At 40.5% G+C, this 22259-nt stretch overlaps 1 protein-coding gene across 2 annotated transcripts in view; it reads left to right on the top strand.

Moving 5' to 3' along the window:
* SLIT3 (slit guidance ligand 3) overlaps window positions 1–22259 on the top strand; it is a 471188-nt gene that overhangs the window by 12244 nt on the left and 436685 nt on the right. For both annotated transcript variants that reach the window (XM_053991145.1, XM_053991146.1), the window contains exons 2-3: window positions 9125–9196; window positions 11749–11820. In XM_053991145.1, the coding sequence (XP_053847120.1) occupies window positions 9125–9196; window positions 11749–11820 (144 nt within the window). The remainder of the gene's footprint in view (window positions 1–9124; window positions 9197–11748; window positions 11821–22259) is intronic.

Raw genomic sequence — 22259 nt, forward strand, 5'->3', positions numbered from 1 at the left:
TGAAAATATGGCCCAGAGAAAGCTTGACGTGGTCTGATTTGTGCCTTTGTGGCAGTCTGAGCTCTGGAACAGCACTGGGCTGGTCTGACCACCTGAAATCCGTGTAACCAGCTGGTCCTGCTGGACATGAAAGAAGAGTTCCAGTTGGAGGAGTTAAGTAGGAATGGCTAAACAAGATCAAGAATTGAAAAGAAGTAAAAACGTGACCTTTTGTATGTGCAATTGTTAACCCTGGGGTTTATTTTTTAGTATGAATTAAAACAATGCTTGAGCTAATCTGACACAGAACTGCACTTGCTCCTCTTTATGATGTGCATATCCTGCCTTCTTCATATTAAACCATGTTTCTGTAGCAGCTGTATTTTAAAGTGTTTTCTTTTTTTTTTTTTTTTTTAATACTTAATATTTAAAGTTTTCTGCCATTCCCTGAACTCGCCCCGAAACAAAAGACAACAAATACTTGTTTTACCCTTTGCCTTTGCAGAAAATGTAGAATCGTGGAATCACTAAGGTTGGAAGGGACTTCATGATGTCTCCTGGTTCAGCCTGTGCTCAAAGAACATGGAATTCAGACAGAAAATGTCCATTTGGGTTTTGAAAACCAGAAATTGCCTCATGTCGTATTTTCAGCGACTTTTCCAGTGCCAAACTGAGGCTGCTGCTGAGCAGCCTGCACTTTGCCATTTTGTGCTTTTAACCTTTTCAAGGCAGAGGTGTGATACTTGCCTGTGTTGGAGGTGTCAGGGCTGGGCTGTATCAGCCTGATCTCTGCACCAGCAGCTGTGTCCTGTCTTCCTGCAGCCTTGCTCAGGTCAGGGGCTCTCAAGGGGTGTCTGTCACTCCTGGCTGTTCCTCTCCTCTTGAGCACAAGAACATGGGAGGCTGTGCTGGTGAAGGCTCTGAGCACCTCAGTCTGTCACTGAGCCATCACATCTTGTTTGTTGTTATATTATTTTAATTGAGGTGTTAGGGCATGGGTTGGACTCAATGATCTTGAAGGTCTCTTCCAACTCAGTCGTTCTGTGAACTATTTTATAGCTGATGTACTGCTAGGAGCTTTTCTTGGTGACCCTTGCCAGCTTGAGCTCCAGATGAGCTTTGACTTTGCTCAGACCATCACTTGAGGTTTGGGCAGTGTTCCTGCACCCCTGGGTGCTGTCTGTGCTCTCCCTCCTGTGCTGGAGCTCCATCAGCAGGTGCCTCTTTAGCCCAGCTGTGCTCTGGCACACGAGGAAGTGCCAGGACAGCCTCCACCCCTCTCATTCTTCCTGCAGTGTCTCTGTCTTTCACCAGGGCACAGGTGACACTGCCAGAGGAGATCTGGAACACATCAAGAGCAAGTACAGGACTCTGGGGACAGAGGTGAAGGACACAGGAGTGTAAAATGTACTGTTAAACATTATGCTGTCAGCATAACCATTCCTTTTTGTGGATAATAAAACCTGTGCACTCTAATAATTAGACAGGAATTCCTGCAGGCTGAGACAAACATGTATTTCCTTGGAAGAGGCAGAATACTTGAATTACTCAATCCATTATGCTGCTTTCTGTGGGCCTTGGTATGACTTCCACTGCAGTCTGCTGTAGGGAATTCAGCCTGGAATTCAACTGCATAAGCTGCAAAAAGTGAAGGGATTTTCCTCCTGGATATTTCTTAACATCTGTAGTTTGCCAAATATTTTTTTTTCTTATTTTTATAAGGATGGCAGAAGTGTGTTGTCTGCAAGCAGTTCCAAATCATTTGGACACTTAATGTGTGTCATTAACCAAGCAGCACTATAATGGCTTAAGAATGGACAGCTTATTCACAAAATTAGGGCACTTAACCTCGAAGGTCCGTTTTGCTCATTGTTCAGACAGAAAGAAAACAGTCTGACTCATACCTGAAAGCCTCCTCTAATCAGAGCAGAGGATCTAACCTTTTCTGAATTAAAAGCTGTCGTGTAGGTGTGTTACAAAACTATGATGGACTGCAGCATGGGATTTGCACACTCCAACTATTGTGTGGCTGTTTAATTGCTATTTAAATTTTCCTGAGGACTGAAACTATCCAGGGTCACACACGTGGTATCCAGCAACTACAGCAAAAACTTCAGAAATGTTGAATAGTGAGTTGATTGTTACTCTTGTATAAGATGTCCACAGTGCTGGATCCCAGGATTTCTGTGTGGATCTTTGCAGTTCTTGTTGCTGAAACTGTGCAGAATATTTGGAAAGCACTGGTGGTTGTAGCAGGGCTTGTTTTTTTCTCTCTCAATGTTTCTCCACCTGTGGCTTGTTCTTACTGCAGATCAGGGAAGGGGGTCTGTATTCTCCAAGCTGCTGGTTATAGTTTGCAGTAGGATCTCCCCTTAACCTTTCTTTAATTTAAGTTCAACAAACCCAGGTGTCTCAGCCTCTGTTCAAATGTCATCAGACAGCTTCTCGAGAGCCTGCACTGACCCAGGGTGCAGATGGGCTGTCAAAAACCCACAGGACAAGGCAGTAGTGAATTCTTCCAAATTCTCAGCCCCCTCTGTCTGTGGTTCAGGTGACCTTTGCTGCTCCAAGGGCCACTGCTGGAGTTTTGGGGCACAGTGGGACTTCAGGAGACTTTGCTGCAAAGCATCTTCCTGCTCATGCAGTACCCCACCTGTGGTTGTTGCATGGGTTTATTTCCTCTCAGAGGGAGGGCTTTGAATATTTTTCTTCTATTGAACTAAATGATGTGAAAAGTTCAGAGAGTGCCAGTCTTTCTACAGCTCAGTAGAAATAAAAATAAATTCTCATGATCCTTTGCAAAGTCAGCTGATAAGAAGAAAAAAATAACTCAAGTCTTATAGAGATGAAATGGACTATTTTTTAAAAAATTGGAATTACCTCAGCTGAATATGATTTTGAAGTTTTTGTCTTTCCTTAGAAGTGATGTTCATACTTGCCCATGTGATTTGGAATCTAGTGGAATTTGTGTATTTCATAAAACCCAGTCGCAGGAATTCATTTCCTGCATTGCAAAACTTGAGATGAAAATATGTTCAATCTGAAGATATGCAGATTGTGCTGCCAGAGGGCTTCAGGATAGTGTTATAATTGAGTAGTTTATCACAGTAACTTTGAAGTTCTTGGATTGAAGGCAAAAGAGAGAATTGCCAAGTGCTTTCTGTTGGGAATTATGGTCATTTAAGGTTAAGAGGCTGGTGGCAGTTCATACCCATTAAAGAAAATTAGCTGCACAGCAGAAATCCTGGAAAATGGTTAAAATAATAAAACAGACACTGGGTGTGTGAAGACTGGAAAGGGCAGCCAGAATCTGCTGTGTGGGTACGTTCACACATGGGAGTGCATTTTTGTCTCTTTCCTGGTCCTGGTTTTAGCGTGTTCCCAAACCAAGAACTAAGCAATCCTAAAGAAGGGGGGAGGCTTTACTGAACAGCTTTTTGCCTCCAGCCCTGCAGATAGCTTTCCTAAAAATCAAGAGTTTTTTCCTCATGGATTTATGTTTCTGGAGTGCAAGAGACAGCCAGGTCAAGGGTGAAAAGCTGCATTGCAGTGGAAAGAGTAGGTTTGCTCCAGCTCAGGTGCTGTGTGTTACCTGGAGTGGTGACTGGGGATGGGGAAAACAAAGCACAGAAAAACTTCCAGGGGATGTCTCAGCTGCCACTCAGGATGCTTTGGGCTGACCAAGTCCTTTAGCAGTGCAGTGGCACAGAAAATCCTTGTTTCTCAGGGGTGAGGGCTGCTTTAGTTGTATGGAGGAATTGGGCTAATGAGGGACACCAGTTCCTTAGCTCCAGGAATCTGGATTAATTCATTATCACTTGGATTTTAGCTCCCATGTTTTCAATGTTGACTTGCCATTTAAAATAAACCCTTTGGAATGTGGTACAGATTAATCATAGCAAAGGATGTGTGCTGTCACTTCAAAACAGGTGCTCTTAAGTTTCTTGGAAAATTATTTTTCTTCTGTTTTTCATGAACATTTGGAAGTCCCATGAATTGTGTCCCAGGTGAGGTTTGTTTTGATGGGAATTCTAGATGGTGTGTTGGATCCTGACCTGTTTTTAGGAGGAACAAGAGAGGTTTTTATTAGTTCCTAAGCTTTGTTCTGTGACACACAAATTTTATGCATTCCTTCTTGGAAAAGACAAAAAATGAGATGCAGAGAAATTCATCTTTCCTGTAGATTGTGGGGTGCTGGTTGAATCAAGATTCCTCTCACAGTGTTGGGTTCTGGGCTGATTTGTTTGTCCCTGCTGTGACACAAATGCGTGCAGCTTTGAACTGGTGTGTGGTAACCACTTTGAAAACGTAACAGGAACAGAAACTCAATTTTGTGTTTGAGGTTCTGTGACTAGAAATGAATATTTACCTTACTTAGGAAGCAGCTGGACAGGAAAGAATCCTAGTGCTGTTTAACTTGGGTAAGAGCTGTTTTTTGAAGTGTATGGCAGTTCATTTTTCCTTAAATACAGTTTCCCTACTGCTCTTATTGAATTCTTTATTGATGTAAATGAAGAAATATCTGAGGACTGCAATTAAGTCTGGTGCTCCTTCTCCTTAGATGGCAGGTTATTTTTGTTTTCCATGGATTTTCATCCTGTGTAATGTTATCTTAGGTTAAAGACAAATTAATATTAATTAGACAATAAATATTTTTCAAAATACTGCCCATCTAGGACTTGTGTTTGTCACTGAAATGCAGAATCAGCTACTGCCATGAAATTATTGGGCATCAAGGATCTTCAGTTTTGTTGTTAGGAGTGTCACTGTTTGCCTGAGAATTCTCTGAAACAGATGAAAATTTGTTGTTCTTGAGCACTTATTGATATTAAGTGGCTTTAACCGAATGCAACAACTGTGTTCCTTCTAAAGGGAACTAAATTTAGACAATTTCTTTTCTGACCAAAAGGTAACAGAATTAGGCCTGAAGTCTGGTATTTTTTCAGATCAGAAAAAAAAAAATTAAAAAATTGAGTTTTGTTTAAAGCACAAAATAGAACCTTGTCTTAGGGCAACCACAGCATTTGCAATAAGAACATGAGAATGAGTGTGTTTTGTGTGCCCATGAACTTGTGCCCATGTATCAGAACTGCAACACCAAACCATTACAGAGCTGTAGAGAGAGAACTGGGTTGTGCTTTAGTAATCTTCAATTTGGCTTCTGTGTGCCTGGAGAAGCACAACTGGGCAACCAGAGCTCTGAAATGAGCAGCTGGTTAAAGGACCCCAAACCCATAGTCTTGAAGATGCTGAGGAATTAAGTTAGGGATTGACCTGGGTACGTTTAAGATTCACAACTATGATGAGAGCCCAAACTTTATAATCCAGATTATGTTGGATATTATAACAGAGAGAGAGGGTTCAGATGGTAGCAAAACAACCTCTGACTACAATAGGAACTTGCTGCAATGTAGTAGTGTTGCTTTGAATTTTTGCATCCTCAAATATAAAAGGATTTGAACGTTGTGTAAGGTATTTTATTTATAGATACCTACAGAATTACTGAGCTGAAGATTGTGCAAGACTTCAGCATCTGATTGCTGTTGTTATTGGCTCTGCTGTAAGAGCTGCTCTGCTCGATGTGGGGGTGATGGAGTGTGGGACTCAATCCTGATTTTGTGCATCAGGGAGGGCAGGGAGGCTCCGAGCTGTCCGGGATGAGGGGCTGCGATTGCCAAGGCTGGAGAGCCCGGAAGGGCTGAAGCACAAAGTGTGAAGAGACAATTGGAGTTATTTCTCCAGTCATGAACTCCATCCAGTCCAAGGGAGAGGGTGGGGGCTGAGGCAGCGTCCGGATGTTTTGGAAGAATTGAGTGGCTGAAGAGAATAATTATCAACCAAAATTTAAATAATGTAGCAGAGGAAATCTGAGTGCTCCTGGCATGCTCCTGGGAATGTTGGTGCTTTAAGACACTGAAAAGTCTGTCTTAAATTCACTTGATTGTCTTTAGAGAAGAATGAAAGATGAAGCAATTCAGAGGAATTATTGCAATGAAGCAGGATTTGCTCCAGTTGCTCCAAGCATCCCTGTTTGTAATAAGTGTGTATGTTGTGTGACTCAGTCTTCAGCATCTACAAAATATGTGTTGAATTAAATTGTTATTAGAACATAGCAGGACATGTTTATGAGTAAAGCTCCCTTAATAGCTCATCTGAACTCACTTTCATGATGTCTTGTACCATTCTAGTCCAATTCATGTTTCTATTCTCGCTGAAATAATTCCTTCCACGTCTGTTTTCTTAAAGCTACCACTGTAGGTGCACTGTTCTTAGCATGCTTTATCCTACAAATTATGCTAAAATAAGTTAATAAATTGATAAGGCAGACCTAATGTCAAGAGCTTTACCAAAGCTGATATAGATGTCATTTCTGATCTCTTTTAATTGAGTGATAATCAGCTTTGCTGCTGACACTCCAGAAGAGATCTGTATTCCTTAATGTAATTTTCTTAGATGTTTTTAATTGATTAGACTATCTTATTTGAATGTGAAATGACCAAGAGTAGTAGCTGGTCCTGTGGGAGAGATGTGTTGAGTAGGATTCAAGATCTTCTTGGCCCCACATACTACCCTTAATGCAGGAATTCTGCACAATAAGAATATTATGTAGAATTATTTCATTTGGACATAGATACGTGTTGAAGTGAAATATAAATAAATTTGCCTGCATGGTATTATTTTCCTCATATCTTAGACACAGATGATTTCTTTTCCAAGAAATCTGTTTGGTTCCAAGAGTCCTTTTGAACACTGATGTGTTTGAAAGCCAACCAAGATTACATGTTAAGGTTTAGCTCTTTGTAGTTGAAACCCACTAGTGAGCCCATAATCAGCTGCCAAACTTTATAAAGGAAACATAAAATATTATGTTGCCCACAAATACCAGCTGTAAACCACTAATGTCTGCATTAGTTCAGTAACTTCAGAGTCACAAAGTTTAATTGACTAATGGGGTAACCTGTGGCAATCTGCTGCTTTGCAGCAGCATTAGACCTACTGTGAACAGGAGGAGGAAATTTTACATAGTTCATCACAGTTTTAGTCTGTTTTCCTTCAAATGGCAGATAAGCCTTGAGGCAGAGCATGCTGGAAAAAGCAAATGTTCGGAAGGTAAACACTGTTTTTTAAAACAGACAGAGGCTGCAGTTACGGTTTGAGCAGAGTGAACTTCATGAGGAATGTTTCGCTTAAGGTTAGGGCATGGTGCAAGTAATTGGAATAACAGAAATGGAAACCTTTCACTTAGACACTGAACTTTGTAAGTGATTAATAGGATGATTGATAATGTGCATACAGGATAGGCTGTGCCAATCTGCAGGAGTAGAGGAAAAAGCCATCTCAAGATATGTGTTGATCAAGGAATGTTGAAGTCTTTCAGAGCAGAGAGCTGCAGATTTCCCCAGGGGAAGAATGTTGAGTGTTCCTGGGGAATTGTGCTCGTGTGTGGGACTGCTGTCTCAGACTGGGTGTGGTGGAGAGGTTGCTGGGTGGATGGCAGGAGTGGTGGTTCTGCATGCACTTGCTGAAGCCAAGTAAAGCTGTGCTGGGATCAAGTCTTACCAAAATACACAAAAACCGGGGCCATGGACACGGTGTTGCTCCATGTCCCTTGGCTGGCTCCTCTCTGCCCTGGGGGATTCCAACCAGCTTAATGCTGTGTTTTGCTAGAGCTTCTCTGAGATAAAGGGAAAGCTTGTGATGGAATGCCATGAAAAGCAGATGGGGAACAACGTGCAAGTCAAACACCAGCTATTTACGCGTTGCTTACTCCAGACGTAATTCTTTCCAGTGTTTCTTGCAATCAGCTCACTGGCACACCAGTGAGTAGTTAATGATGCACCAGGGTAGAAGAACTGAACTGAGAGCAGAAGAGGAAATTAAGCTGGAAAATCTGAAGGATGTAGGCAGTAATTCAAAGGTATTCTTGGGGAAAAGCATGAGTCAATCAAGAGGATAAAGACAAATGGAAGAGAATGGCTGGTACCGGCAGTGAAAGTGCCCTGTACAGGCTTGGCGGTTTCTTTTCTTCAGTGAACTTTTTACAATACAGCTGACATAAGTCAAGTAGAGGTACAGGCTGTCTTGTGCATATAGCTGAAACACAGGGACCTTTTCCCCCTCATTTCCTTATCTTTATCCTTACTTTCTATCTGTGCTTTCCAGACAGGAGAATGTTTCTTGTATTACAGAAATGCCTTGTGCTAAGATGCATGAACTATGATGCTATGGTTTGTAAAATCTGTTTATAATCCATTTTATGACTTAAGGATTTTATTAGTATTATTTTGATGTCTGTCAATAACCATTAGAAGTAGATTCCAATATTCTTAAATGCTTATTTCTGTGCTCTAGTGCACGACATACTGCTTCAATCCAGTTAAGGTCTTGTATGTTAGTCTCATAGAGAGATTGATGCCAAATGTTTGAAAAAGTTATGCCAAAAATATTATACATTTTGTGTTTACATGCCATATTTTTGATGGCATGAAGACCAGAAAGGAAGACGAGCTGTTTGTCTTGTCCCTTTTGGATAGCACTAAGTCAGGGAGAGCAGTGAGGACAGGACTGAAAACCATGAAATAACAGGCCCAGTAACAGGATGTGCTCAACTGACAGAACTTCAGGGGTTCTTGGCAAAGGCAGGTCTAGAGGGGAGAAAATGGCAAACCAGGTCCTGTGGCACCTGTGAGTATTCCAGACAGCTGGGTAGGAGCACACAAGGAGTCACTGAACTAAGCTGTCCTCTTTTCAGGCTCTGTGTGACCAAAGTTTCTGCAGCAGGTTGGACTCACTTGGGTTTAGAATAATAATTTTGGGGCTCTGTACACTTGTTTCAGTTGTTTTGTACTAGTTGGGTTTTGGGTGTACACAGCCTCTTACAGAATAGTAGTCTGAGGGGGAAAGAAGCATAGAGCGAGCACTGACACTAGAACTAAAAATGGGAGAAACTTTTTCTGTGAGAACAACACAGAGGAGGAGGCAAAATGCATCAGGATCGATGACTTGCTTTTTGAGATTTTAATGCAAATGTTTGTTTGGACAGTTTGAGCAGCTGGTGGGTGCTCCAATGATGCAGCTATTTCTGCTAATGGAATTTTGGGTGTCAGTTATAGTGTCTGAATGCTGCTTGCTTTTTTCTCTGCAGGGATCTAGAAAAAAATAACATCACAAGAATCACAAAGACGGACTTCACGGGGCTGAAGAATCTTCGTGTCTTGTGAGTATAACACAAAACTTGTTGGGTTTTAACAAGACTATTTTAGGGTGCTACTACTTAGAATTTCCTTAATTCCAGGGATCAAATTCTAGTAACTTTGGTACATTATTCAGTTGTTGGTATTCTTTTAAACCAGGCAACCTGAGCAGTTTGTCATGTGTAACAGTATGTTTTAGTTCTGTACTAAAGTGACTGTAGTTGCAGAGCTGTTCAGTTGTTTCTTACTAGCTTTGAATAAGCCATGTGCTAAAGATTTTGGTCTGCTTTGCAGTCACTCATGCAAAAATCACTTATATTGGGACACTAGAAAATAGGGCTTTTAGGTTTTGGCCACTGTGAGGTACAATCCCATGAACAGCATTTTGCATGGTCTTAAGCAGAAGTTGATCAAGAATAGCTGTAGAACTTGAACAGAAGGAAACTGGTGAGGTTTTTTGGTCTAGTATACAGTTATAAATACAAAGATTTCAGGTGGTGCTGTCTCATGAGCTCAGTATCTGTCAAGAGCTTAACCATACCTGTACACAGGCCTTGAGCATCAGGCTGCAGATTTTGTCATTCCTGGTTTCTTGTTTTCTCTACGTGAACCTCAAACAGCACTACTGAGTTAGTGATGAAAAGTTTTCCTCTGAGTATCTTCTAAAACAAACCCTTAAAGCTGCAACTGTTGAACTGTTACAGTTCTTTAGGGATAATTCAAGTAATATTTGGGTCCTGCTAAGGAAAAGGTGAGTCTTTGCTCCTGCTACCTTAACACTTATGAACAAGTTGTCATATACTAAGGAAACACCTCAAATCTATGGGAAGACTTTTTGTTCTTGTGGTGTTTCTCTCATCTCTGGCAGAGGAGTTGTTTAGATTTCCTTGGCTCCCATCCCAGCTGTCAATACCATTTTGAGAGTCTATTAAAATACATGTTCTATACTATATTAATGCCAGTAGTTGTTTCAGTTTGGTTGGGTTTTCATGGTGTCAGACATTGCCTAATGCTGCTGCAGTCTTTTATGCCTTCAGGAATAACCAAAATGTACAACTGCCATCTTTAGAACTTTTTTGGAGCTTTTGTCCTGTGTTCATTCCAGGTTTATGTAACTCATTTGCTCAGACTTTGAGTAGTGTGGTGTCTGCCACAGAAGTCACTGGAATAAAACATCCTTCAGATTTTCTTAACTTTTTTTTAATTTCTCTTATGTTCTCTTCATAATTCTGTTACTAAACCCCTATTTTTCCCTTTTTTTGTTCCCTGCCCTGTTTGCTGGGGGGTGCAGTGGGAATACAGAAATCTGCAGCCTGTCCCAGTGTTCCTAGAAAGGTAGCCTAATCCTGTTTGCACACATCAGAATGAGGACTAGGAGCAAGTGAGCTGGAAACTCATAGCCCTGTACAGCAGGAAAAAAATCCTCCAGCCTCAAGCAAACACCACACATTCAAAATACCCCTTTGTGCTTCTTCTTTCATCCCCTCCAGCTTCATCCCTTTCCCTTTTCCTCACACAGTTTTCCTCCCTGTCCTTTATGACTCTCCTGTTCACGTGCTGGAGTTCTGTAGTTTTCTATTTTCATCTTCTTGGTGTTACCTGTGCAATGCTCTCTCGCTGTCTGTGCCCTCAGCTCCAATCCAGTCAAAAGCTCTGAGCATCCTCAGAGGATTGAGGGCAGAGGAGTGGCTCTTGAACAGGCAGGAATAGCATTTTTCCCTGCTCTTCACTGGGTGCAGACTGTTCAGAGGTGTTTACACAGAATATTCAGAGGTGTTTAGTGCTCTCACAGAAGCAGGAATGGGTGTGTGCTGGAGGGAGGGAAAAGGTCACTTCAGATGGGACTGTTGGAGTCTCTTCCACTTCACCTATCAACAGCATTTCTGCTGTGGCAGAAATTTTGGCATTTCTGAATGGCAGTCATCCCCTGCACACTGCAAATCAGAGAGAAGTCAGTCTCCTTTGCTTGTAACTTGTCCCCAAGTTGGTGTCAGGTGGAGAGAAAAGCAGGATCAGCCCCAGTGGAAAGCTGGACCTGTCCCAGGTGTTTTTGCACAGTTTTTTTTACAGTGGGGCTGTAGAGAGTTTGGTCACAGCTGCTGCTCCTGAGGGTGGAACCCCTTGGGAGCACTTACAGAGGATTTGCTCCAGAGCAAGCCTGAAATCAGTGCAGGATAGAGTGTGGACAAAAAAAATACATTGCCATTGAGTGGGCTTCTGTTGTGGGCTGCAGAAGTCACTTACCTCAATTATGGCACACAAATATCCTAGAAAGATGAGGAATGTCCCAGGGATGCAACCACCAGCCTCCAGATCAGCACCTTTCTGAGCAAAATGTGGTTACAGAAGTTTAGGAACAAAACTATTTACCAAATGTGGAGGTCAGGAGGAAAATTTGGAATCAATTTCCTGTTAGTGACTGAGAGAAACAGTGCTCCTCTGCAATGATTATTTTAATAGTCTCCAATTAAAACTGGTATTGATACTTAGGTGAAAAGCATTTTGATAATGTTTGAAGAGAAGTGGGGATGCTTTTATATTTTGTTAAAATTAATTAGTATTTCTGGAATTGCAGACACTTGGAAGAAAATCAGATCAGTGTGATAGAACGTGGAGCTTTTCAGGATCTGAAACAACTTGAACGGCTGTAAGTATCTGTATTTATACCTATGGAAAAGCTGCACATTTTCCACCTCACTGTTAATGGTCATCCACAATAGATAATGATAATAAAATTAACTTTCTTTAAGAAAGAGAGAGATGAGTACCCACTTAAATTAAAATATGCTCTTAAAGACAGCTGAATTTACATTACACGATAGCTAATACTTAAAATTAAATGTAGAGTGACTGCCAAGAAAATAGAACTGGAAGTGAAACCAGAGTCTCAATAACATTACCAGAAGGACATTATCTGGACAGGTCTTAAAATTGGTATGTGAGAGAAGGATTTTTTTTTAATAACAATTTCATATTATTGTATATTTTTGTATTTTATATATGTCTATGCTGATGGAAATTTAATTTTTCTCCTTTGAGAACCAGAGTATTTCTAAAACTGCCTTTATATTTAGTTTTCTGATTTGCTTCATTTCCTCGGAAGTAGCATAACGCCAGTGATAGCTGTGGATTCCAGGGTATCATGGAAAACTTAGTGGAGGATGGATTGTAGATTTCCTCTGCTTTTGATAGCAATTAAGCTAATTTCTTTTTTTTTTTTTTTTTTGGAGAAGGTAAATATAAGATGTCTCAATCAGGAATAGGAAACTCCTGGCTCTGCAGAAGTATAAATTTAAATATTAAAAAGGACAAAGTTAATTCTGCATCCAATTGCTGCTCCTAGTTGGGTGTGCTACTTTTCATCATCATTAATTCTGTCTGTTTATGGTGAGAGCAGAACAAAATGTCTGTAAAACTGAAATACCTTGGCAAATTTTTCTTTGTTAGAAGTAGGTGACCAGAACAATATCACAAGCTGGTTTGGAATGCAGGCTTTTTATGCTTGATTGGTAACTGTTATCTGCAAGGCATTTCTTGTAGGACTTGTTATTTTCCCATTGATATTTTCTAAAGCAGCTTTCAAGAGTTAAGTGCCCACTAGCAATTATTCAAGAGAAGTCTGGAGTATTGAGCTAATGCTGTACTAAAGCTGTTTCAGATGATCTCAGGATTAGATTTGAGTGGTTTAATGAGTGTGCTGAACATTTAAAATTAATTTACCCAGTACTTTTGTCATGAATCAGAAAGCTCCATCTATGGCAATAAGGGAGATGAGTCTTAAATTCTGATTATAACAGACTTTCACTTATATTCAATTATAAAGTACTTTCAGGTGCAGAATTTTGCCATAGCTGATTTATTTCAGCAAAAAAACCCACCTAACTTAATTTTCTAAAATTAAATATAGCCTGACATTGTAGAATAGTTTTTTTTCACAATATATATCATCTTGAAGAGTCAGTATCCTAACTACCAAGTCCTAGTTTTAAGCTCATTTTATATACATGTGTATACAACTATAAATAAATCTTTCTCATACCTATATTTAGATAAAGATTCATGTAGTTTTCTCATACCTATATTTAGATAAAGGTTCACGTAGTTAAATTTTGAAAGAGTTTTGAAAAACTTCCAGGAGAAAGGCTGGCTATTGGTAGGCAGGAACAAAACTCAAGTGTCATCTGTGTGTTTCTGCAGAGCCTGCTCTGCCAGCAAATGAAAACAATATATATTGTGAAAGCAGAAGGCAGGAAATATGATACCTTTAATAGTGTCTCTTTAAGTCTGTGATGTTTGAAAGCCTCAGCTTTTTTTTTTTTTTCCTCCCTGTACAAACTCTTAACTTGGCCTGTTCACCATACTGCATCTCTGCTTCTCTTTTAGGATTGCCTGTCATTAAAATATTTCCTAAATTAATGTAGTATGAAAGGGAGGTCTGGAAACTTGCAAATTTTTTTGTATTTTAGCTTAAATCATTTTTAGGACAAAACTATAAATCTGGCTTTTTTGCTATGAGTAGGCTTTGGAGAATGGACTGTGGAAAGTTTGGCGTAACTCATAAAGGCTAAATTGCAACAATTTAGGTAATATTAAAGCTATTTTATTAAGTATTGTCAAACATTGGAAAATGTTAATGAAGAAAGTATGTTGGTTGCATTTAAAAAACCCTGGCTTTTTTCCATTTAATTTCTTTCAAATAACAAATAAAAATCACTTACATTGCTTCGATTTTTGGAATAATGTTCTTTTTTGATCTATTGAAGTGGATGCAAAAGTAATCATTAACTTATTTTTAAACAAAGCAGCTGTACTGGGTCAAACTTTAAAGAACAGGAGTAATTTCTATTGCTGGCAAAATACCACATGTAAAGGTTTTCATTCAAAGTAACAGGGGAAGTATGTTCCACTCCTCTCCTCATGGTAAGCTTCCAAAGGGCTTAGGCTCAGGTGAATATTAGAGCTCATTTTATTTTCACCTGCCTAGACACTGAAGCACTTCCATCGTTATTATCTGAGCAAATTAGCAAAACTTTGTTTGATGTGTCTTGTAAAAGTAAACTTGAAATAAAATGTCTTTAGAGCTGACACCACTGCTGCCAAATATGCCGTGGAGGTGGCCCTCCAGTTATTTGGATTTACTCTGATTTTTTTTTTTTTTTTTGTTTTGGTGGGACATTAATACTTAAAATGCAAATAAAGGAGGACATTTTCAGAACTGAATATTGGCTCCATAAAATCTGGCCATATCAGTTGAAGAAAGAGCATCATGCAAGGTCTCTAGAAGTGACAGACAGCACAAAGCTGAGAAATGAAGCATTGTGGAAGTGGAAGGTAGAAACCACTTATTTTTTTTGGCATATTTGTACTCAGCACTTGGAAAATGGACTCTAACCCAAAATTCAGTGTGTTCAGTGTAAGTTCTGCTGAATCCTAAGATCCAGAATCCTGAGAAAGAGCAGTGGTACTCACCACAGCGGAAAAGCCAAAATGTTTCCAGTGCTTTTATTGCAGCAAGGTTGTACAACTTTATTCCAGAACATAAAGATTAGTGGTGAGGTCGCTGACCCCTATTTTGGATTTTAGCATTTCAGTTTTATGCTTTGCTATTAACACAGTGTAGGATTTTAAGATAAATGATTATGAAATCTCACGTGCCAAGAGGATCAAGAGGCGAATTGGTGAGCCTGAAAGATGAACTGACATTTCTTCCAGAGCCAGATGTATGTCACACATTTGTGTGAAAAATGAGGCAGGATATAAGACACCAACAGATCCTGACTTTTCCACGGCCAACTGCCAGAAATTGTCACGTAGCTCTGTAATCTTCAAAAGAATGGACTTTGGCTGATGGCTGCTTCTTTCTGCTCAAATTAGTGTCTTTAGCAAGCATAAAAGATCTCAACATCTGAAAACACTAAAACTGTGTTTTTGTTGTTTAGGGGAGGGGGGGGAAATGTATAAGTGTGGCCAAATCAAATCTTCTCAAAGTTGGGAAAAATAATTAGCTCTAAGAAAATAGAAAAAAGCTAGAATTCAGATTTTAACCCTGGTATGGTTTTGGCTTGGTGTGTGTGAAGACACAGGTCAAAATGGAAATTATGTTTGATTTTTAACTGCAGTGATGCTACTGTGCATTGAGTCTTTGTAAGCAGCTTCCCAAATGCTTGGTTGAGGTATTAAAGTGTATTTATTTGGCACAGTGCACTGTAAAATCACTATTAGTGACCAAAGATGCTAAGGAGAAGAATAAATTGTTATGTGGTGCTTCACAATCTGGATTTCATAAATTGAGATTGGACAGGCTTTAAAAAAATCATGCAATACAAAAAGCATCTTCCACAATTACCATGCTGCGTGGAGAGATTGGTAGGTGCTTCAGAGTAGCAGGGAAAGAAATAAAAGCATTGGGCAGCTCTTTGCTGCTGCAAACAAAAGGCAATCCTTGGCAGCAGGGAGCAGTCCGTGGTGTTTACACAAGGCTGTGCAGTTTGAGTGTTCCTGCTGGAGCTGCAAGCACTACACGTTCCAGAGGCCACATGGGTCTGTGAAGATGTCACACAGGTCAAATGTAACCTTTCAGGAAAAAAAAATCTTTACTGTTTTCAGTCCCCATTTTCCTGTGGCATGGTGGATAGCACATCCCATTGGAAACCTGTGCTCCTAAAGTGTTTATCTGGAAATGCAGGAGAAATAAGGCACCCTCAAGTGGGTTTGGAGCTGTGCCTGGGTATTTAATTGGTTTTATCCATTGTGTGTTTCCCTCTTGCTGCTCCAGCTACCACAGGTGGGTTGGTTTAGTACCAGGTTTACTGCCAGCCTGCCCAGGGGCTGCTGGAGGTGTCTCTGCAGACTGGAGCGATGGATTTCTCTGCTTTCACACCAAAGGCAGCAGCATCCCCCTGGCTCCTGAGGATCTGGGTGTGGGATATGTCAAAACCTGAGCTGCACTTCCCTGCTGGGCAGAATCACTGCCACAGGAGCTGCCTTCATGGGGGAAAACCAGTCCTGTGGTGTCTAATCCCAGGTCACAGTCTGGGTGTCAGTGGTGCCATCTTTTGTAAATGGGGGAAAACTGTTTCTATCAGAGGCCACTTGTAAATTGAACCACTCTTTTTGGGAGCTGGCAAAGAATAAACAACACTGAAATTCAGTCTGTGACACCTGGAGGTGTGTTCTGGTCCCCTGGTTAGAAGGATAGATTAGCACTTCTTGTGCTCCCTGGGAGCTAAGCAATATAAAGCTCATTGTTGCATTGGCTGACACTGCAAATTTAAGTAATACTTATTGATATTGGTTAATATTTAATTAATATTGTTGATAACATTTTTCCCCACATCCTCTGAGAAATTATTCCAGTCATAAAAAAAGGAGATCTTGTAACCAGTATCTAACCAAGCAATCTCTCTCACCTTGCATTTTCAAGCAAATTTAGCATTGCTTTTCAAATGAGTGTCTGTGTGACTGTTTACGTTGTGAGAAGTCCAACATGAGGAGCCAGAATGTTTTGGGTGGGAGTATCTGACAGGGTGTTCTTGGTTTTATTCCTGGATGCTGATGGGACAGTCATGGAGAATGGAGCACTTGGTGCTGCAGAATTTTTATAGTATTATTTGAGTCCCTTTCATTTGTTTTTACTCTCAAGTCTGGGGTTTGTTCAGGGCTTCCCCTTCAGACATCATCTCTGAAAAAAACATGGTAAATTAATGAATTTAATTGGAGGGACTAATTGTTTTAACTTGCATGGATAGAGTCTGACTACTTTGTTCAAGAATTGTGTTAATTTGGAGTGTGGCTCTGCAGTTTCTAGAGGCTATAAAGCAGTTTTTACTGCTTAAGGGTGGGCCATGCCATCATCACTGCTTCATCTGCTGTTTTCTGACCCTGATAGCAATAGAGTAGCAGTAACACCCTCATGTAGCAGCTTTCCATGTTCACAGTTCCTTCCTCGTGTCATTGCCCAGAGTTGCAGTTTGATCCTGCTCTGGAGGGAGGCTGGATCCCCTCTCAGTTGTACCCTGGGGGTGTTCACTAACCCTTCCTACAGAGTGCACAAATCAGACTCTTCACAGGCGCCTCCACTGAATACACCAACCCCCCAGCCAGCTGAGAAACCCAGATGGAAAAGGTGGAAGGCTGGCAGAGGGGGATGATCCACCCTTGCCCTGTGTGCAGCTGCCCATTGGCACTGCTGAAATGGGATGTGGAGCTGGCTGGGCTGTAAGTCAGCCCCAGGAATGGAGATTTGCTGATTTTCACTGGATTTTCAACTGAACTGCCTCTCTTTCCCAAGTCTAATTCTGCCCCAGCTGACCTAGCTGACCACCTCTTAAGTCTCAGGGATGTGCTGGAGAGGGCCGAGGTGCTTTGGCAAGCCCTGCTGTTTTATCATGCCTGGAGCAGAGGAATTTAATGGTCTTCCAGTTGCTCTTCACCCCTGCAGGAGCTCACACTGGATATCTGACCTTAGAGGAGACCTGGCAAGTCACCAGTAAGGAATTCCTGTTTCTTATAAGACTTGCTTAACAAAAGCCAGGCAAAATCAGCATCTTCCCTGAGGAATGTGAATTATAACAAGAAGATAAAATAATAAATACAAATTTTATTCCTGAGATATGATGGAAACTGCTATGCAAGATGCAAATGGTGGATTGCTGAGCTGTGTGCTTGATATTTTACCTTTAGAATCACACAGGACAGAATCAGTAGTGAGGACAGAGTAGCTCTCGTGGATCTATGTGGGGCAATGTGTGGCTACAAATAAAAGGATAAAAGACTAAAATAGATATTGGCAGATAGAATGTGAGTGGTGCACTTCAGTCAGCCATGGGGGAGGAGTGCAGGTGTTGCCTCCAGTCTCACCTTGGCTTGAGCTGACAGCTCACCTTTGTTAATTCTTGGAAGGAAGGAGGAAGCTCATTAATTGGGAATTGCTTTTGATTCAGCATTATGTGCTGCACTTGGCCCAAACAGCCAAAATAAATGTTCCCAGGATGTGGCTCACATGCTTCCCTTATCTGTCAATACCGTGCACTGGCTGCTCTGGAAGATTTCACTGAGATGTGTTTTTCTTACGCTATTTAAGTGCCAGTAATTGAGAGAAACGTCAGTCCATTGTGTGAGTGATGTATCAGATATGGGCAGGAATGATGATTGTTCTTTTTTGTTTAAAGGAGCTCTCTTTTTGCTGTTCCCACACTTCAGAGATACAATCAATATAAAACTGGGGGAGGAGAGGGATTTCCAGCTATTAGTACAAAAAGTCATTTTTTCTGCAAGGGAATGTTGCAAGATGTCTGGTACATCCATTTCCATATAGAGTCAAGATTCTCACAACAGTTCAGGATGGGAGGAAATACTTGAATAAGGCCTAGTTCATCCCAGTTCATATGGTGAATAAAGTATTCTGTCATTTATATTAATTTTCCAGAAAAAAGTGTTCCCTTATTTTGGCTGTAGTACAATGGTAGCAACCAGGAATGATAAATAATTTTCCATGTACTGTGAGCAGTAAATGCACATCCCAAAATGAAGCAAACCTAAAGCTTTAAGACTGTATTAACATTTTTATAGTCTGAAATACATGAATTTCTCTTTGAATTTTGTTGATTTCATACCTGTAGCCACCAGTTTTGTCAGTAATTACTCCTAGCAACTCACTGAATTTTCTTCAAAAGATCTGCCACAGGGCTGAGGTAACTAGAACCTTGAAGCTAGAGAATTCATGTTATTTTTTAGAAAAGCCAAATAAAAATTTGATTTTTTTTTTTTTTTTTACTTAAACTCTAATAATCTGAATTCTGTTCATGGTTAAAACTGAATATTGTGTAATATAAATGTGCACCAGAATAACCTAGTGGTCTATATTCACACAGAGACACTCCTGTAATGTCCATGCCTCAGCATCTCAAGATTAATTAGTGTTTACCTTCTCCTGCCAATAGGGGCTTGCAGGTAGGACTTGTTTATTTTTGGGGAGACAGAGTGGTTCAAGTGTAAGTATAGATCACTGGTGGAGTAAGACTGTGGTGAAACAAAACAAAACAAAACAAAAAAGCTTGAAATGACTTCTAGAAGCAAAACCTGGGTCATTTTCAGATGCCCCCAGTCTGTGTTTTGCTTGTACAGAAAGCCACTGTCCTGTTCAGTGTCTTAATAAAGCTGGCTGTGGTTCTGTTCTAAGTATTTCACTAGTTAAAACCACATTGTGAAAAGGTCAGCTGATTTTTACAAGCATCACTGGGAACAACATGACTTACAGAAGTGTAAGGAAAAGCTGAAACATGAAAAAATATTATCTGGAGCTTTTTTTGGAGGCAGACTTGGTCATTCTGTGGGCACTGGGTACTTGGAAAAGAGCAGGGCTCAGCTGTGTCCTGTGCTCTGATCAGAGTGGTACCTCAAGTGAGAGGCATCTGTGGCTTGGATCTTGATGTTGGGGTTTTTTCCCTTATATTAAAAATCATAACTTTAGTTTTTATTGAAATTAATCAAGCATTACTGCAAGCATTGAAATATCTATCTTTTCTGCACAGGTGAGCTGGTGTGGTGTGAATACAGGTTATGTGCTTGAAAATATTTTGTATTTCTTACCATCCATTTAGAAAAACCTAAAAATTACCTTTTCCTTTTCCTATGACCCTGTTGAAATTGTGGCCAGCTGTCAATTTGCCAAAAAAAATCTGCATTTGCTGCACTTGGAGTTTCAGGACTGAAAATAGGTGCAGATGAATTGGGGAAATCAATCCCCCACTCAGCCTGGCAAAACTTGCTCCACATGTCAGCTGTGTGATAATGTGGGTTCCTGCACCCCAGACACTTCTATTGGAATTGTGCTTGATGTGAGGGGCACAAACATTCTGAAATGGTAAAAATTTCATCCTTCTCCTATTGATGAGTGCCTTGCAAGGGGTAGGGCTTGTCCACACAATCTGGAGGTAAAATTGAAAAACCTGGTAAAAAAGGAACCAGAGAACCTCGATCAGCTGATGCTTTGTGCACTATCTGCTGCTTTGGGTTTCTACTGGACCATCTTTATTTAGCAAAACAAAAAAAAAAAAAAACAAACCCAAAACCAACCAACCAAAAAACACCACCACCAAAAAAAAAAAGTTAAGCCTGTGTTAGTTATAAATTAGTTCAAAGGTGAATTTCTCCCACTCCTTCTTGTCCATGGGTTTTGTCCAAGAACCCTATTTCAGTGTTTATTGTTGAAATTAATTTTAAAATGGTACAGTAACTGTCATTTCCTTACCCTTTGGGGACTATTCAGAAAATGAAATCGTTTTAGGAAACAACTTCTTCTTTGAACATGTGTAAAGGTGATATTTTCTAATAGGGTATGTGCAACTGGAAAAATGATAGTTCCCAGTTACTGTATTTATGTCCTGTGGGCTCCTAGAGGGCACTAATACCATCAAATTTTATGGCTTGCTCTGTCTGTAGCACATAATTATATAGTTACACATTACTCAGCCATTGCTGGACAGCCAAGCCCTTGGTTATGGCTGCTCCAAGAGCAAACCTTTTATTTCTTTTGTAAACATTATTAAAAAAAATAAAAAATTAAAAATTGGCCCCTCTTTTCTAAGGGAAGCCATTAGCAGCTCTGTCAATAGGCCAGCACAGGAGGAGTCCAAACACAGGAAGAGTTCAGGGGAGGCTGAGGGCAGTAGCAAGGAGCAGGATGCAATGCTTCAGTGAGAGGGTTTGGTTTGCATTAGTACCTCTGACCAGGGCCACAAAACAGCGAGGTTTATTTTAACAACATGAAAATAAATGAACCTGATTTCATCAAAAACGTTTTTGTAATAGGTCACTGACCCACAAGAACTCATGGAAAAACAAATTTGGGTCTCATTTATGCAGACAAGAGGTTCTGTAGCCACAGGATCCTTGAGCTCCCGAAAGCAGTGGTTACAAAGCAAGTGGGATAAGGACACTTCCACTGCAGTTAGCCATAATTCAGCTGGAATAGCTGATCAGCACTGGACATGACATCAGAGCTTTTAAACATTATTCTTTTCTGTGGCTTGTTTGTTTGATTTTAGCAGGTTTTTTTTTATACTTGGTGAAGATTTATGAGGATATTTGCTTAAGCAAAACACTTAAGGATTTAGCAGTCATTTCTTCCAGATCTGTAGGAAATGCTTAAGTGTCTGTGTTACTGTTGGGTAAGAACTGCTGCATCTGTGGTCTGGAATTATTTGGGTGAACTTTATTTAGCTTAAATAATTTCATCAAAAGGGTTTTGCTTCTTTGAGCTTCCTCATATTAGAGGATTATGCTGCTTGAAATACCATAAGTGTTGGCTGAATTTCATGCTGTGGAGCACAGCAATCCTTAAATAATCCTGCTCCTGAGCAAAACGATGATGAATTCAAAGCACTTAACCTCCTTTTGTTCTTGGAGAATACATGAATATGTAGGTCTTGAAGTCTCTCTGGCATGGATCAGATCAGTACAGACTTGACTTTGCTTTTCCTGCGGCACAACTCCATTTTAGCTGTGTCTGTTGAACTGGAGCTCCCCTCAAGCTGCACCTTCCTTCCACATGGAACAGAACAAACCAATCCATGTTGGCTTATAGCTAACTTCATGTTAGTGTCACGTTCTCAGTTCCTTGGAGATCTTCTCTTCTCGGGATCTTTCTGCTTGTGTCAAGGTGGTCTAGTATGAGGATCCCCCCAAAAAAAGGATTTTAGGGTTCATGCAGGTGTTATGGATGCTCCATGTACATTTGCATACTTGTATTTGGTGACTCTGAGTGGAATAGATGTTCTGCAGTATGTTAGGAATGCAGGAGAGAAATGGGAGCTGCAGGGTGCTGAAACACCTCAGAACAGCTGACCTCTGCATTTGAAAACCTTCTGGGAAAGCAGAAGTGGATCAGAGTAACTATCACAGAAGCTGGGCACTCTGTTTTAGACAAGGTGGATTTCGTGGCTGGTTACTCTGTGGCTTCCTCAGGAGATGATGTCCTTTGGCTGAGTTGTGACAGGTAATTCCACTGCTGACAGAGCAGTTGAGACCTGTTTCTATTTGATCTCTTTGAGCAGGGAAACACCTTACTGGTATTGGCTTTTTGCT

This window comes from Vidua macroura, chromosome 15 (genome assembly GCF_024509145.1).
Source record: "Vidua macroura isolate BioBank_ID:100142 chromosome 15, ASM2450914v1, whole genome shotgun sequence".
Lineage (NCBI taxonomy): Eukaryota > Metazoa > Chordata > Aves > Passeriformes > Viduidae > Vidua > Vidua macroura.